The following is an 18260-nucleotide window of genomic DNA, read 5'->3' as shown; positions in this document are numbered from 1 at the left end:
CGAGTCGAGCATTTAAAACAAAGAAACTGGAAACTGTAATAATCCTGCACACCGCCTCTTTAAGTCGATTTTTTTTTATAAAAAAAACATTTCGATCCAAGTATTCCAGCTCTGAACAGTCCGATATGATTAGTAGATCTCAACCTTGCTTGAATAATGGCTCCTGATCTCTTGAGTTTCCCATCCTCACTTATGAAGGATGTTATGTCAGAGTAGGATTAAGAGCGCTTGGGGCAGAATGGGAAACTGGCCATGACCAACTCGCCGTGAGATAACTCAACATGGCCAACTCACCGCGGAAGAATTCAACAATTCGATTTAATTTTTTAAAATAATTTTTAAAATTGTTTTAATTTTTGTCATTCCCATTTCATTCTGTCCCTCCTTTTGGCACCCTTTCTTTAATGTTTTTATTCCACCGTTTCTTTGATATTAGTGTAACCCTTGTCCCGCAGCGAATTGGCTGTGATGAGTTGGCTGTGAGTTGATGAGGCTGATGAGTTGGCTGTGGTGCTTCCCAATAATGGTTGTCAGTATTGAGGTGTGATGGAAGTGAATTTTAATGAAGTGGTATTAAGCTTATTTTCATCCTTTCGGGCTATTTTGTTTTAATCTCATGTCGATCGCCTTTCCCCGTTTTCTTTTTTAAATTAAAGCATCACGGAAGCTTTGTTTAGAAATACCGGTTTTCTGCAGTTGACTTTTGAGTTGTATGGAAAATAGTGCCGTTTGAAGGATCTCCTGCATGGATATTGTGTTCTTAACTTTGTGAAATATTTTTGCCAATCCCCCAAATCCTTCCACGAAAAAAAAAAAAAATAGAAGGTGCACATGATTTAAACTGATTCTATTTTGCTTTTTTTTTTTTTTTTTGTCTTGATTTCAGGGGTTGGTTCCTAAAGTTCATACCTTTGCATCCACTATCTCAGGTCCCTTTAAAATTATAAAAGCTTCAGGGATTTTTAATGCCACTTGAGAATGGCAGACCAAATGTAATATTTATATGCAATGAACTATTCGTTTTTTTTGTATTGTAAAAAATGTAAATTTGTAAAGATTTTTTTTTTCCTAGAGTTTTTTTTTTTTTTCCTGGGGGTGGGTAAAAGACGGGATGGGGATGAATTGGGAGGGCGAGGAATGTCACAATGTAATTTAGGATGTTTCATTTTCCAGCTCTGGGATTATCTTAATAAAAAAAATCATCTCATTCTTTGCATTTTGCTTTCTTGTACTTTGTTAATGCTGGAGTACAAAAGAAAGGTAATGATAATAATTGACGTTAAACTTGCCACTCCTGAAAATGCCTCTTATTTGCCGTCAGTTCAAGATATGGGAGACCCTCACAAAAAGCCAAAATGTTTTTTTAGAGACATGGAAAGAGACAGTCTACAACCTCAATTGGGATTGGAACTTTTACCCTATAAATTACTCTATAATTCTATAATAATGGAACATTTTGCCTAGAATAGAATAGAATAGAATAGAATAGAATAGAATAGAATAGAATAGAATAGAATAGAATAGAATTCACGCAAGGAATTTGTCTTTGGTGTATATGCTCTCAGTGTACATAAAAGAAAAGATACATTTGTCAAGAATCATAAGGTACAACACTTAATGATAGTCACAGGGTACAAATAAGCAATAAGGAAACAATCTCAATATAAATTGTAACGATACAAGCAACAAAGTTACAGTCATGCAGTCATAAGTGGGAGGAGATGATTGATAGGAACGATGATAGTAATAGTAATAGTAATGCAGACTTAGTGAATAGTTTGACAGTGTTGAGGGAATTATTTGTTTAGTAGAGTAATGGCGTTTGGGAAAAAACTGTTCTTGTGTCTAGTTGTTCTGGTGTGCCGTGCTCTATAGTGTCGTTTTGAGGGTAGGAGTTGAAACAGTTTATGTCCAGGATGTGAGAGGTGTGTAAATATTTTCACAGCCCTCTTTTTGACTTGTGCAGTATACAGGTCCTCAATGGAAGGCAGGTTGGTAGCCATTGTTTTTCTGCAGTTCTAATTATCCTCTGAAGTCTGTGTCTGTCTTGTTGGGTTGCAGAACCAAACCAGACAGTTATGGAGGTGCAGATGACAGACTCAATAATTCCTCTGTAGAACTGTAAAGTAAAGAAGTAAAGGAAACCACCAGAAATTCTTACTCCTACTGAGGACAATCATTCAATGGGGAAAAAAGTCAATATTCTAATTAATCTGCCCAATAGAGGAAATTAGATTTACAGCTAGTGATTCAGGGAGCTTGTATAAAAACCGGGGGTGCAGGAGTGATTTCTGTAGCATCATGGCCAAATGTGTCTTCCAACCCACAGAAAGGGCTGCAGCTTCTTCAATGAAGGCAAATGATTTCCAAGGGCAGCTTTGACTAGAAATAAGGGCTAAAGTGAGCCAGGGGTCTTAGCTAAAAGTGAATGTTCTCGGATGTTCTGCCTTCTTTCAGAAAAGGGAAGTTTGGAGCCCTCATGGGAAGCAAAAGAGGATATTTGAAGCAGAGACCCCCTATCTGAGGCAGATGGGCGGTTAAAGGGGTGTGAAATAAGTGAATAGATAGATAGATAGATAGATAGATAGATAGATAGATAGATAGATAGATACCATGTTTTCCCCAAAATAAGACACTCTCTTATACTTTTTGAACCCCGAAATAAGCGCTTGGCCTTATTTTTGGGGAGGCCTTATTTTGGGGTGCACAGAGCAATATGGGACTTCTCTTACCGTCTTACCTGATTTCCAGCTCTGTCTAACCAGAGGAAATGGCGGGGACTGGCTGCGCATGCATTTAAATTTTGGGGGGGAAGTTTTATTTTCAGGGAGAGCTTATTTTCAGGGAGGGGCTTATTTTAGCGCATGTGCTCAAAAGCCCGATTGGGCTTATTATCAGGGGATGTCTTATTTTTGGGGAAACATGGTAGACAGACAGACAGGATGGATGGATCTGGGTGGATGGATGGATCTGGATGGATCTAGATAGATGGTCGCAATAGGGGAATCACATGACTCCAGGACACTGCAGCCGTCATAAATACATGCCAGTTGCCAAACATTTTAATTTTGACCAAGCGACCACAGGGACGTAACATCCGTAAGGGTGAAAAATGATCGTGTCGCTCTTTTCAGTGCCATTGTAACTTCAAACGGTCACTAAACATACTGTTGTAAGTCAAGGACTACCCACACTCTTATTTTACACTGACTTTCACCGGTGGAGTTCTGGATTCATCTAAGCATTTGAACACTCAAGGACGTTGTGAAAACGAGCCCGCTATTTCCATAGCCCATCCTGGTTGGTAGGTCCAAAAAAAAAAAGACTATTATTTCTCCCACCCTCAAGAGAAGAGAAGCAGAGAAAGGTCAGGAAACCAAAACAACATTTAAAGATGTCAACCAAACACCTGTATCCGGACTAAAAGGACGTAACTCCCAAAGCACAAATGTACTTCGGAAGACGAGTTAACGTGACACCTGTTACCAATTCTCAGAAGGCTTAATGGGGAAGAGGGCGGGGCCGAAGGGGAACAGCGAGTTTTTCTTGTTGCTCTTTAGGTACACAATGAGCTTCCCCAAACCTAATCCACCCCTTGCGCAGGCTGCATCCAAGGAGATTAGGACCGAGCCGTTTATATTCCTGCTGATGACATAGTGACATGCAACAGGTGGGAGAAACAGATGGAAAGTTAAAAAAAAAAATCTAATTAATAAAATCAGCAACAGGTTTAAAACTCAGGTTTAAAAATAGAATCGGACTACCTTTGTACCCAATACACACCTGAGATCAGGACGATGGCTACAACCTCTGAGAAAATACGCACACAAAACACAACCACAAGAGCCTTGGTAGTACAAGGGTTTAAGGCACCCTGTTATTAAGCTTATTAAGACCAGCTGTCTGCAATTACTGCAGGGTTCGAATCTCGCCAAGGCTCAAGGTTGACTCAGCCTTCCATCCTTTCTAAGGTAGGTGAAATGAGGACCCAGTTTGTGGGGGCAATAAGCTGACTTTGTATAAATATATACAAAAAAGGATGAAGGCTATTGCTGAGCACATTGTAAGCCGCCCTGAGTCTTCGGAGAAGGGCGGCATATAAATCAAATTAAAAAAAAAACAAAAAACAAAAACCTAAAGGTCTTTTCTACCCAGGCGGTTGCAAATCTCAAAAGACGGAGCTGGCGTCTGTCGTACATCCTAAGGATCTGCTGCTGGTACCTGCACCGGGCCCAGTTTAAAAAGAAAAGGCTCCAACTGGTTTTCCAATCGATCTCAGGCAGATGGCCCGTTTTTGGACCGGCAGAGTGCTGCTGGAGCCCGAGGAGGCTGAAAAGGAACCTCGCGAGGGTCTTGTGGGGCCTCCACGCACCCTGTTTTGGCCAGCAAAGTGCTGCAGGAGACTGCTCAGGCCGAAAACGGGCCGCATGGTGGCCTTGCAGAGTCTCCACGCCAGGCGTGAAATCCAGCAGGTTCTGACAGGTTGTGGAGAACCGGCAGCGGAAATTTTGAGCAGTTCGGAGAACCGGCAAATACCACCTCTGGCTGGCCCCAGAGTTGGGTGGGAATGGAGATTTTGCAATATCCTTCCCCCAGGAGTGGGAGGGAATGGGGATTTTGTAGTATCCTTCCCCTGGAGTGGGGAGGGAATGGGATTTTTTTTTTTATTTGATTTATATGCCGCCCTTCTCCAGAGACTCAGGACGGCTTACAATGCGTTAAGCAATAGCCTTCATCCTTTTGTATATTTATACAAAGTCAGCTTATTGCCCCCACAAACTGGGTCCTCATTTAACCTACCTTAGAAAGGATGGAAGGCTGAGTCAACCTTGAGCCTGGTAAGATTCGAACCTGCAGAAATTGCAGGCAGTTGTGTTAATAACAGGGTGCATTAAACCACTGTACTACCAAGGCTCCTTTTGCAGTATCCTTCCCCTGCCACGCTCACAAAGCCACACCCAACAAGCCACACCACGCCCAACAAGCCACGCCCACAGAACCGGTAGTAAAAAAAATTTGGATTTCACCACTGCCCCCCGTTTTGGCCATCAGGGTGCTGCAGGAGGCATCCGTCCCATCTTTACCCCCCCCCCCGCTCCCCGTGCCCCCCTGCCCCCCCCCCAGCCCGCGGGGAACTACAATGCTGATCTGGCCCTCGAAGAAATCCAGTTTGGGATTTCCTTCCAAAAGATATTTCAAAAGCAAATTGCCTTCCATCAAATGGAATGAAAAACCAGAAGGAAGGGGGGAAAAAACAAAAGGAAAGAGGCAGGAAGGTTTTTCTGCACACCTTCCTGAGTACCAGAAACAGAAGATTCAGTTGCCCAACGGGGCCTGAAGATTAGATGGAGAAGATTGCCGGGTTGAGTCTCTCCTTCACATGCTACCTGCAGGGGTTTCCGGCTTCTCCTGCAGCCTGCCTAAACCCTTTGCTCGTATCAGCTTTCCCAGACTGCATGTTACTGAATATGATTCATTCTGCAGATAGCTGCATTGCCATGAAGCCTGAATCTTCCTGAGCCCCAAGGCAGAAACGGTGCTAGTGCCGATTTCCTGGACCTCTGACATCCTGTCTCTTCCATCTGGCCTTGACTTGAAAGGCTGGTTTCCATAAACAACTCCACCTAATTGCTTTGTAGCAAAGACAGAATCGTTTTTTTAGGATTGGCCTTTCCAACCTCTGGTTTGTTCAGAGCTGAAGTGTGAGACCTCACGTGATGTCTCCTAAGCATGTTTTCTCCTCTCAGCCCTTCCATACGTTCAGTGTGCAAATTTGGATGCAATTCATGACGCCGTTATTCTTTTGATGGCCCCCGGTGCTTCCAATTTCTTTGACTTCTTATGTACTTCTGTACCTAATGTTTATTCTCAAAAATTGCACTCAACTTCATTATGATGCATGTCAGCTTTCCTTCCTTCCTTCCTTCCTTCCTTCCTTCCTTCCTTCCTTCCTTCCTTCCTTCCTTCCATCCATCCATCCACCATTTCTTGCCTTCCTTTCTCTCCCTTCACCTCCCTCCCTCCCTTTCTTCCCCTTCCTCCTCATTGTCTGTTTTTCTTTCTTTCTTTCTTTCTTTCTTTCTTTCTCTTTCTTTCTTTCTTTCTCTCTGCCTCTTTCTTTTTTCTTTCTTTTTTCTTTCCTCTTTCTTTTTTCTTTCTTTCTCTTTCTTTTTTTCTTTCTTTCTCTTTCTTTTTTCTTTCTTTCTTCATTTTTTCTTTTTTTTTCACTGCCTTTCTTTCTCTCTGCCTCTTTCTTTTTTTCTTTTTTCTTTCTTTCTCTTTCTTTATTTTTCACTGCCTTTCTTTCTTTCTCTCTGCTTCTTTTTTTTTCTTTCTTTTTTCTTTTTCTTCTTTCTCTTTATTTTTCACTGCCTTCCTTCCTTTCTTTTTTCTTTCTTTCTTTTTTCTTTCTTTCTTTATTTTTCACTGACTTTCTTTCTTTCTCTCTGCCTCTTTCTTTCTTTTTTCTTTCTTTCTCTTTATTTTTTCCTTCCTTCCTTCCTTCCTTCCTTCCTTCCTTCCTTCCTTCCTTCCTTCCTTCCTTCCTTTCTTTCTTTCTTTCTTTCTTTCGAAAGGATACAAGAAGGACTGGTTGCAATGTAGACTCAGCAGTGAAATCAGAAGTGGCCAGAATGGACTGCTGTCAGCTGAACTAAAAGCTATTTGCCCTTGGGAAAAAAGCCAATGGAAGGCACAGTTCATACAGCCATGAAGGAATTTCAATGTTTCATCTCGTTAAAGATTTGCTAATTAACAAATGTTTCAGTATTCTTGTTCCTTTTATGTATTCCGGACCTGACAGACAAAATGTTTTGTGTTCTGGATCAGTAACTTCCCCACTTGCCCACTTGTTCCAAATGATGTCAGAGCGCTCATTCATTCTGAGTTTCTGTGAATGATTTACCTGAACTTTTTCCAGAGCAGGTGACCTAATTAAACTACAAGTGCTTTGAGATTTTTCTTTGAATTAGTCACACATTCCAAAACAGGAAAACGGGCTATAAAACTGATTGTTGAAATCAACAGGAGGAATGAAAAGAGAAACGTTACAGATTTGGAGAGGTGTCTGGCAAGGTTTAGGAAAACGGCGAAGGAAAAAACAGAAAGAAAATTTATTGGCCCTAAATACCATAAGAAAGGCTGAGCACCAAACAATTGAAGCCTTTGAACTCTGGTGCTGGAGAAGACTCCTGTGAGTCCCTTGGACTGCAAGGCGATCAAACCGGTCAGTCCTAGAGGAGATCAACCCTGACTGCTCTTTAGAAGGCCAGATCCTGAAGATGGAACTCAAAAACTTTGGCCACCTAATGAGAAGGAAGGACTCACTGGAGAAGAGCCTAATAATAGTAATAGGAAGAATAGGAAGAGGAAGAGGAAGAGGAAGAGAAGAGAAGAGAAGAGAAGAGAAGAGTTTAGAGTAGAGTAGAGTAGAGTAGAGTAGAGTAGAGTAGAGTAGAGTAGGGATTGGGATAAGGATAGGGATAGGGATAGGGATAGGGGTAGGGATAGGATAAGAGTAGAGTAGAGTAGAGTAGAGTAGAGTAGAGTAGAGTAGAGTAGAGTAGAGTAGGGATAGACATAGGCATAGGCATAGGCATAGGCATAGGCATAGGCATAGGCATAGGATAAGAATAGAATAGGAATAGGAATAGGAATAGGAGTAGAGTAGGGTAGGGTAGGGTAGGATAGGGTAGGGAAAGGAATAGAATAGAATAGAATAGAATAGAATAGAATAGAATAGAATAGAATAGAATAGAATAGAATAATTTTTTTAGTTCTTTCTGCACAAAACAAAAACCAGTTTAGCTGTCACTGAAGCCATGAGATCATGGCTTCACTGAAGCCACTGAAGATCATGAGAAATACTGCGATTTCTACATTTTTCCTAATGGTGCTAAAATCTAATTACAAAAATGGGCATCACTATATCATATCCAGGGCATTTAAATTGAATTTTCTGGTTCTCCTCCTTTCAATGCTGATATTATTATTATTATTATTACTATTATTATTATTATTAAAAAAATCCCTGCAATATGGTATACAAGGTTTAGCTTAATGTCAGATGTGCTGCCTGATCTTTTACCACTGTAAAACAAGGGATAATTCCAGATTTTTTTCCCCTTTCCAAAATGAAGAGACAGTAATAACATTAAGCGAATTAGGCTGTGACCAAACTAATCTTTTGACTCAGAAGAATCATTAAAATAATCTAAGCGCCTACCCATGGACGAACATTAAATCCCAATGATCAACCTACCAAGATAGTGATAGGCTTCGGAGCAGTTTCATTTTAAATTGATTTAGTGAGCTACAAACATTCAAAGTATTTTTTTTTTAATTTGATTTATATGCCGCCCTTCTCCGGAGACTCAGGGCGGCTTACAATGCATTAAGCAATAGCCTTCATACTTTTGTATATTTATACAAAGTCAGCTTATTGCCCCCACAAACTGGGTCCTCATTTTACCTACCTTAGAAAGGATGGAAGGCTGAGTCAACCTTGAGCCTGGTGAGATTCGAACTTACAGTAATTGCAGACAGCTGGTGTTAATCACAATGCTTTTAGTCTGCTGAGCCACCAGGCCCATTGATGTCAGTCCTTTTAAATCAGATGTCGGTTATCTGCAGCTCTAGTTGGCATATGGTCCTGGATCTACATTTGAGGGAAGGGGTCGGGAGTTGGATCCATACAGCCTCCAGAGGTAAGCTGCTGGGGGTTTGCAGAGATTCGGGAGAACCTCTAGCTAAGGTTCTGTGCAGTTTGGAGAACCCCCAAATCCCACTCCTGGCTGGCCCTGCCCACCCCACCCCGCCCCTCCCAAGAGTCCCCACGCAGTCCTTTTGGATGCAGGTAAGTGCAGGGTGCACCTGGAGGCTCGGGGAGGGCAAAAAATGGGCCTACCGGAAGTTTGGGAAGACTGGAAATAGTTTCCGGTCTCCAGAGAGCCTCTGGAGCCTGGGGAGGGCAAAAATGCCCCCCCTGCTGTGGTGCAGGAGGCCAACTAGGCCACACCCACCATGGCCACACCCACCCAGCAACCAGGCAGATAACCCCTTGCTAAATTGCTAAAATTTTTGAAGCCCATCCCTGACAGCCTCCAAAAGTATTTTCCGACAATGCCTCATTTCTCACATTGGGGGAGGAGAAATAAAAGAGAAAATATGGTGTAAAGCAGGGGTCTCCAACCTTGGCAACTTTACAACTTCTGGACTTCAACTCCCAGAATTCCTCAGCCAGCTGGTTGAGGAATTCTGGGAGTTGAAGTCCACAAGTCGTAAAGTTGCCAAGGTTGGAGACCTCTGGTGTAAAGAGGGAAAAGGAAAGAAAAAAAGCACCAACTTCCAACTCTCTTTATCACAGTAGAAGATAACATTACAACCTCAACTTTTTACTTTTACTTTTACACAACAGTACATACTAGCCACAGTACATACTGATCACAGTAACTCTTAGTGTTAATACACAAAAAGACACCCACCCACACATCCTGCCAAATCTTTTCCTCACATACTTTACATCACCCTTGTCACTAGTCCTGACAGACCCCCACCCCTGTTAAATTCAGCCCTAATTTGTCTGATTAACAGAATAACAGAGTTGGAAGGTCTTCCAGTCTAAGCAGGAGACCCTATACCATTTTAGACAAATAGTTGTCCAGTTCCTTCTTAAAAAGATTATTTTTTGAATTTGATTAGGGGACTGGAGGCTAAAACATATGAAGAATGGTTACAGGAACCGGGCATGTCTAGTTTAATGAAAAGAAGGACCAGGGGAGACCTGATAGCAGTCTTCCAATATCTAAGGGGCTGCCCCAAAGAAGAGGGAGTCAAGCTATTCTCCAAAGCACCTGAGGGCAGGACAAGAAGCAACGGGTGGAAACTAATCAAGGAGAGAAGCAACCTAGAACTAAGGAGAAACTTCCTGACAGTGAGAACAATGAATCAGTGGAACAACTTGCCTCCAGAAGTTGTGAATGCTCTAAACCTGGAAGTTTTTAAGAAGAGATTGGATAAACATTTGTCTGAAGTGGTGTAGGGTTTCCTGCCTAAGCAAGGGGTTGGACTAGAAGACCTCCAAGGTCCCTTCCAACTCTGTTATTCTATTCTATTCTAAGTCATTTTTGTCTGCTAATCAGCACATAAATTTGTTGTATATAGTATGGACATACTGTGTAGCCCAACCTTATGTTCCTGATAGTTAAATACCATCAAACCTTTCTATTTTACAGTGGTACCTTCATACTCAACTGCTTTAAAACTCATCAAATTTAGTACTCAACACACATGGATGCTAACATTTTGCCCCAATACTCGTTTGTTTAGTACTCAACACACAAGCTAGAATTTCTCAGTGTCAGCTGGCTTGTGATTCACTACATTATTCCTTATGGGAAAAATTTGTTTGGTACTCATCACACCACCCGGAACCAATTCCCGATGTGTACTGAGATACCACTGTATTCTCCTTTATTGAAAGACATTCGTCCTCAGCCAAATGAGGACCAAAGAGAAAGGATGGATGCATATGTTTTATATATTTCTTTCAACCTTACATTTATTCAAGAAAAAAATGATTGGACTTATTTAATAACCATCAGCTCATATTCTGCTCCAGAGTTTTATATAACACTCTGCATGAGGGACCCATGATTTGGTTCCTGAATATGATATAGCAAGCAATAAATAGAGCAATAAACTATTCACATGAGTTTGATAGTACCACTGTATTTTGTTGAGAGAGAGACAGAGACAGAAGAGACAGACAGACAGACAGAGAAAAGAGACAGAAGGAAAAAGAAAAGAGACAGAAAGAGAAAAAGGGAAAAGAGAGACATACAGACAGAAAGAGAGGGGAGAGAGAGAGAATGACAGAGAAAGACAGACAGACAAAAGAGACAGAAGGAAAAAGAAAAGAGACAGAAAGAGAAATAGGAGAAAGAGAGAGACAGACAGAGAGAAAGAGAGAGGGAGAGAGAGAATGAGAGAGAGAATTAGAGAGAGAGACAGACAGACAGAGACAGAGAGAAGAAAAGGAGAGATACAGAGAGAGAGAGAATGAGAGAGGGGGGAGGAGGAGAAAGAGAAAGGGGAGAGAGATACACAGAGAGAGAGAGAATGAGAGAGGGAGGGAGAGACAGACAGACAGACAGAGAAAGGGTGAGTGAGAGAGAGAGAGAGAATGAGAGAGGGGGAGGGAGGGATGGGAGGGGGGAGAGAGAGACAGAGAGAGAGATAGAAGGAAAAAGAAAAGACAGAAAGAGAAAAAGGAGAAAGAGAGAGAAAGAGAAAGAGGGAGGGAGGGAGAGAATGAGAGAGAATAAGAGAGAGACAGACAGACAGAGAGAGAGAGAAAGGGAGGGAGAGAGAGAGAATGAGAGAGAGGGGGAGGGAGCAGGAGACAGAGACAGAGACAGACAGACAGAGAAAGAGACAGAAGGAAAAAGAAAAGAGTCAGAAAGAGAAAAAGGAAAAAGAGAGACAGACAGAGAGAACAAGAGAGGGAGAGGGGGGAGAGAGAGAATGAGAGAGAGAGAAACAGACAGAGAGAGAGAATGAGAGAGGGGAGACAGAGAGAGAGAGAGAGAGAGAGAGAGAGAGAAGAGAGAGAGAGAGAGAGAGAGAGAGAGAGAGAGAGAGAGAGAGAGAGAGAGAGAGAGAGAGAGAGAGAGAATGCAATCTTATGATGTGGTAAGTTTGCATCATTAACATGGAGAGAATACTGTCCGCCCTAAAGGAAATCAAAGCTTGGGATTTAAAAGAGTTTAAACAACTGGACATCTGCCAACTTTTTGTTCCGGGACTTAGTGGCACTCTGGAAATGAATGGCTGCACATTGTTCCTTGTGACTATTACGCACATTTAGATAAGCCAAGGAACCCTATTCAGAAGAGGAAGTCGATTCCTGTCATGCGTTCTTACGTCAGGTGGGAAAGGTGAGCTGTTTGCTTTGTGGTGTCACCTGATCACATCTGGTCCACACCACACCCCTTGGCCCCTAATCCACATTTCTTAGCATTGAAAAATGGAACTGGCGTATTCTTCTTAACGGAGGCCTTTTAAATAAAGCAGTCATCCCCCGAGTTCTCATTCTCACTTCCCTTTGGACCCCCCCAAAAAAGGCCCTTTTTGAAACATCTGTGGTTTCTAACCCATTGGTCAGGACTATCACATCCGGTTTGCAATAATTCATGCCCAGTGGTGGGTTTCAAAATTTTTTGCTACCAGTTCAGTGGGTGTGGCTAGGTGGGGGCATGTGATTGAGTGGGTGTGGCTAACTTGACATCACTTATGCCCCCACCCACTCAGTCACATGACACCCCCCCACCTAGCCACGCACACAGTAAAAGGTAGGAATAATTTTGGAATTTCCACCTATCTACCCCCACCCTCCCTTCGCCCCTCTATTAGTGACCCCCGGCCCTAGCCCCACTTCCTCCCCCACCACTGCCTCTTTGTTCAGGCTGCTTACCTTCCACGGCAGCTGGTCCAGAGTCCAGAAGGCAAGCTGACCGGAGTTTTTGGTGGCTCCCAGCCAGCCGCCACTGGTGGAAAGCGGTTGGCGAAAAAGCCTTTGGGAGCTGCTTTGGGGCTGCAGCAGTTGGCCGCAGGCCTCTGAAAAATACCGCCGGAAAAAGCTGCTGGTGTTGCCGCCATGTTCTTCGCACATGCGCATCCCATTGGACTTGCAAGGCAATGGGATGTGCGTGCGTGAAGAACATGGCGGCGATGAACAGGCAGCCGGGGTGAGTGAGCAGCGACCAGGGGACCAGTTTCGGGGTGTGGCCAGCCAGCCATCGCTACCAATTTGGCGACCGATGACAAATTATCGCTACCGGTTCTCCCGAACCGGTGCGAAACGGTAGCAACCCACCACTGTTCACGCCACAGGTAGAGGCTGTCGGTCTCGCAAATAGTCCCAATTAAAAGCACACTCAGGAATATTAGTTCTCTAACTTTGTCATTAGAACTTTGGCTTCATTGAAAATCGCCATCAAAATCCAGACATTTGGCCCCTGGTTCGTATTTATGACGGTTGAAGTGTCCCCGGGGTCACGTGATTCACCTTTTGCAACCTTCTCACAAGCAAAGTCAATGGGGAAGCCGGATTCAGTTAACAACCGTGTTACTGGGTTTAGCCACTGTGGTGATTCACTTAACAACTTTGGCGAGAAAGGTTGTAAAATGGGGCCACATTCACTTTAACCAGTGTCTTGCTTAGCAACAGAAAGTTTGGACTCGATGAGGGCCACCTGTACATCTGAAAGTACACCTCTCTCCCCTTCACCTTTACAGTACTTAAGAAACCTTGTTTATGTTTATAAACTTATAAACTTTGTTTATGTTTGTCTATCTTTAATGAAAAATTAAAAAAAAAAAAAAACACCAAGGAGAGTTCCTTCTGAGACGTTTGCCACACTTCCATTCTTACTGTGGGCTCAGCTGCCTCTTATCTGTTCATGGCCTAGGCCCGTGATGGCGAACGTATGGCACTCGTGCCAGAGGTGGCATGCAGAGCCCTCTCTGTGGGCACACATGCGGCTGCCAGCTGCTCTTCTGGTTTCCAGCCAGCTGGTCTTCGCGGGTGCCGGAAAATGGCCTGAAAACAGCTTGAAAAACAGCCAAAAAACAGGCCGTTTTTCAGGGCTTTTGGAGGCTGTTTTCAGGGCATTTTTGGGGTGTTTTTGGCCTGAAAAATGCCTGCAAAGCACCCTGAAAACAACCCCAAAATGCCCTGAAAACGGCCCCAAAATGGTACGAAAATGGCTCCAAAAACGGTCTGAAAACTGCCTGAAAAACGGCCAAAAACGGCCAAAAAACAGGCATGCGTGTGCCGGCCAGCTGGTCTTTGGTTTTCTGGTGCTCCAGTGTGCACATGCACATTCTGGTTTGGGCACTCGGTGCCGAAAAGGCTCGCCATCACTGGTCTAGGCCAGTGGTCAGCAACCTGCGGCTCTGGAGCCGCATGTGGCTCTTTCACCCCTCTGCTGCGGCTCCCTGTCACTCAAAATATGCATCACAACTGCCAATGTGCGACCCCCTCCGACACGCGATTTATTGAGCTTTTCAACCCCTGATAGACCAACCATGGATAAATCCAAGAAAAGAAAAGTTTCAGAAGGAAACAGAATGTTTAATTCAACTACATATGCTAGTTTTGTGGCCGTTTAAGAAATAGTCAGCACAGGAAGGGTTTTGTGGCTCCCGGTGTTTTCTTTTCTTTGGGAAACGGGTCCAAATGGCTCTTTGAGAGTTTAAGGTTGCAGGCTCCTGGTCTAGGCTGAAGCCCTTCTTCCTCTTTCCCAAGGTCACCTCCAAATGCCACTACGGACTCCTTCTTTGGTGCTACCCAGGGGCTAATCTGAATTGTAACAAGCTAATTATGGAACATTACTCAGAGCCGTGCCCCAGGGGCCTGAAGCTTTCACATGCTAAAATTGCAAACTGTCAGCTGCTGGAAGTTATGGAGACACTATCTTCAATTTCTTCCCAATTAGTGACTCTGCATTAATCCTGTATTCACAGACTGACCATTACCATCGGCCCATGCTGTCCAGGAACAGTTGGAAAGAGCTTCCTCTCTGGCCAATAATGATCTCCCAACTCCAGTGTGCACTGGATTTTTGTGAATTCCTTAGATGAGATTGGTTGGCCTGCCATGTTGAGTTTTGATGATGATTTCTTGAACAAGCCATGGAGGAGGGGGGGGTGGTTCACATATAATGCTACATGGTAAACCATTGTTCACAAAGCACAGGGATTCCATGCACATTTCACCAGGGTGGGCTTCAAAAATTTTAGCAAGGGATTCTCTGCCCGGGTGTGGCCATGGTGGGTGTGACCTAGTTGGCCTCCTGTACCATGGTAGGGGGGGCATTTTTGCCCTCCCCAGGCTCCAGAGGCTTTCCTCGAGTCTCTGGAAGGGCGAAAATGGCCTCCCCAGGCTCCAGAGGCCCTCTGGAGGCCAGAAACGGACCGGTTTCCAGCTTTCTCGAACTTCCAGTAGGCCCGTTTTTCACCCTTCCCGAGCTGCGGCATATGCCCTGCCCTTACCTGCATCCAAAAAGGGCCGCGTGGGGACTCCTGGGAGGGGAGGGGTGGGCAAGGCCAGTCAGGAGGTGGATTTGGGGGTTCTCTGAATTGCACAGAATCTTAGCTAGAGGTTCTCCCGAACCCTTGCGAACCCCCGGCAGCCCACCTCTGCATTTCACCCTAAGTCAAAGCAAAACAAAGGTAGCACCACTCAGCCTTTCAAAAGCTCTTCCTTTTACAGTGCTATTAAGATGTATATTGCACCTTTCCCCCATTAGTGGAAAACAGTGTGGGATTTCCCCTCCATGTTACCCCTGAAGCAACCATCCTGATTTGGAGATTGGCTGGGCCAAAGTCACCCAACGTGTTTTCGTGGCTTACTTACAACTTTCCAGTCCTCATCTAGTACGGTAGTTCTCGACTCACAACAGTTCATTTAGTGACTGTTTGAAGTTACGACGGCACTGAAAAGAGTGACTTGTGTCCATTTTTCACACTTAACGACCATTGCAGCATCCCCACGGTTCCGTGATCAAAAATTCAGACTTTTGGCAACTGACTTGTATTTATGACGGATGCAGTTTCCCTGAGTCATGTGATCCCCTTTTGTGACCTTCTGGACAAGCAAAGTCAATGGGGAAGCCAGATTCACTTAACAACTGCATTATTAATTGCAAAGATTCACTTAGCAACCATGGCAAGAAAGGTTGTAAAATGGGGCAAAACCCACTTAACAACTGTCTCACCTAGCAAAAGAAATGCTGGGGGCAATTGTGGTTGTAAATTGAGGGTTACCTGTATCTTAATCATTGTGCCACCAGGTTGCACGAGGCCTAGTTATTTATCAGTTGATTCAATCCATCAGAATAGAGCTGGAAGGGACCTTAGAGGTCTTCTAGTCCAACCCCCTGCTCAAGCAGGAGACCGTATACCATTTCAGACAATTGACTGGCCAGTCTCTTCTTAAAAACCCCCAGTGATGAAGCACCTACAACTTCTGAAGGCATTTGGGAGAGGACAGGTTGCACAAATTTTAGGTATGGGCAAAGAATAGAATAGGACAGGACAGGACAGAATAGAGCTGGAAGGGTCCTTGGAGGTCTTCTAGTCCAGCTCCCTGCTCTATCCAGAGCCTGGATAGCTCTGCAGACTAAGCACTGTAATTTAACATCAGCTGTCTGCAATTAAAGTAAGTTCGAATCTCGCCAAGGCTCAAGGTTGACTCAGCCTTCCATCCTTTCTAAGGTAGGTAAATTGAGGACCCAGTTTGGGGGGCAATAAGCTGACTTTGTATAAAATATATAAAAGTATGAAGGCTATTGCTTAACGCACTGTAAGCCGCCCTGAGTCTCCGGAGAAGGGCGGCATATAAATCAAATTTAAAAAAAAAGAAAAAAGAAAAAAGCAGGAGAACCTATATTATTTCAAAGAATCTAATTTCTTCCTCCCAAAGGTTCTTAAGAGCTAACGGCATGTTTTGGGGGGGGGGGTTGGATTTCTGCTTTGTTTTGTTTTGGGGTTTTGGTTTTTAAAGCAAGCAAAGCCTATTCAGTTTGAAAAACCTGATATATTCAACCAAGGGAAACATCTTCCTGCATAATAGATCCCACGGATTGCACACGCCAGTAGTTCTAAGGGTCAAGAACGGCTGTGGATAAGAGGAGTTCAGAGGGTCACCTTTGGAGTTGGCTCCCCCTGTTTCGAAACCTCTCCTTTGGGCTGCCGTTTCTTCCACCTGTTCTCTGGAGATTCATTTTGGCAGCTCCTCTTCTACTGTTGGGCTTTGTGCCACCCACCCTTGGCATGGAATGTTGTCCAGCCGGTTGGAGTTGGCCATGTGATGCTGGAGTAAATGCTGGCTTAGAATCAGATTGCCATGGTCAATATTTGCAGTAGCTGTAGGGAGGGAAGAGCTCTTTTTTTTTTTTTTTGTTTGTTTGTTTCTTAACTTTCTTTTTCTGCCGGCTTCCCAGCCCCAGCGGCTCAGATTGACGCAAAACCTTTCTGGAGTTGCTTTCGAAAATTTTCTCAAAGCCGATGGGTGGATCTTGCTCACCTCCATCCCTGCAAATGTTTCAGGCGTCAAGGAGAGCCGAAGATGAAGGACAGGCTGGAGGAACTGAGGAGACGCATGTATGAGAATGGGGACTCCCTGGAGCTGGAAGAGGCCTTCTCCTTCGACAATCCCGTTTTCCAAGAAGACGAGAGCAGTCCCGTGAGTAAGGTTCTCCAAGAAATAAGCAGCCTGTCCTTGGCTCTGGAGAAGTTGGAGCAATCCTCTGAGAACATCGCTAAGAAGCAGCAGCAGGTGCTTTGCTGCACCACCGAAGTGAGCATTGGCGAGGAGAAAAAAGAGCTGAGCACCATGAAGGACATTTTCACCAGGGAGGCTAAGGCTCTCCAGCCGAGGCTCAATGACATCCGGGAGACCCTGGCCAAGGATGGTGTTAAGAGTCTGGCCATCAGCCGCATTCGCTACAGCCAGTTCTCGGTGCTAGTCAACCGTTACTGTGAGATCATCACCCGCCATTATGCCAAGGAAACCCACTATGTGGAGAAGCTGAAGGAGCAGATCCAGAGACAGACGGAACTGGCAGGCTTGCATCTCCAAGAGGAGGACATCAAGCGACTGGTGGAGAGCCCTACGATGCCGCGCATTGTTGGCCAAGACCTGGAAGTGCTCAAAGCCAAGCAGCACCTCGCCATGGCCCAGGTTCGCCACCAGCAGCTGCTGGATTTGGAGGCCCAGATCGGTGAGCTCCATTCCCTCTTCTTGCACTTGGAGATCCTGGTTTTGGAACAACAGGAGATCCTCGACAGTATCGAGTACAACGTCCTGCACACCACTGATTACATTTCCCAGTCCAACGAGGAGGTCAAGAAAGCCATCAAATATCAGCGCCATTCCCGGTTGTCCGCCCTCTTGTCAGCGCTCGTAGGCCTTTGTGCCTGTTGTACATGCCTATCGTGCATGGCAACACCAAGTGTGTTGCGCTGAACAAAAAAAACAACAACAAACCAAGACAGAGCTGTTTCTTTCAAGGAGAAAGAGAAACCCCATGATGACCAAGACCATCATGGAGCATTGGATGGACCGCTGAGAAGAAGTCAGTCTGGATAAAGGGGGCTGATGGGAGCTTCCAAAAAAGGCAGTCTGGGCTTGAGTCGAGTGGAATATTTTGCTTTATTTTTTGCAAAGCAGAAGAAGGGACTTATTGAAATAGGAC

At 44.4% G+C, this 18260-nt stretch overlaps 1 protein-coding gene across 1 annotated transcript; it reads left to right on the top strand.

Moving 5' to 3' along the window:
• Nucleotides 1-17131: 17131 nt before the first annotated feature.
• On the top strand, nt 17132-18031 carry LOC139322914 (syntaxin-3-like). The gene has a single exon (XM_070952173.1). It carries the CDS (start codon nt 17132-17134, stop codon nt 18029-18031), a length of 900 nt encoding a protein of 299 aa, XP_070808274.1.
• Nucleotides 18032-18260: the final 229 nt, after the last annotated feature.

Source organism: Pituophis catenifer, unplaced genomic scaffold (assembly GCF_029215685.1).
Source record: "Pituophis catenifer annectens isolate HBS135680 unplaced genomic scaffold, rPitCat1.0.hap2 SCAF_11, whole genome shotgun sequence".
In the NCBI taxonomy this organism is placed as follows: domain Eukaryota; kingdom Metazoa; phylum Chordata; class Lepidosauria; order Squamata; family Colubridae; genus Pituophis; species Pituophis catenifer.
The sequence above is the reverse complement of the archived record's forward strand: the minus strand, read 5'-3'. Positions and strand labels throughout refer to the sequence as shown.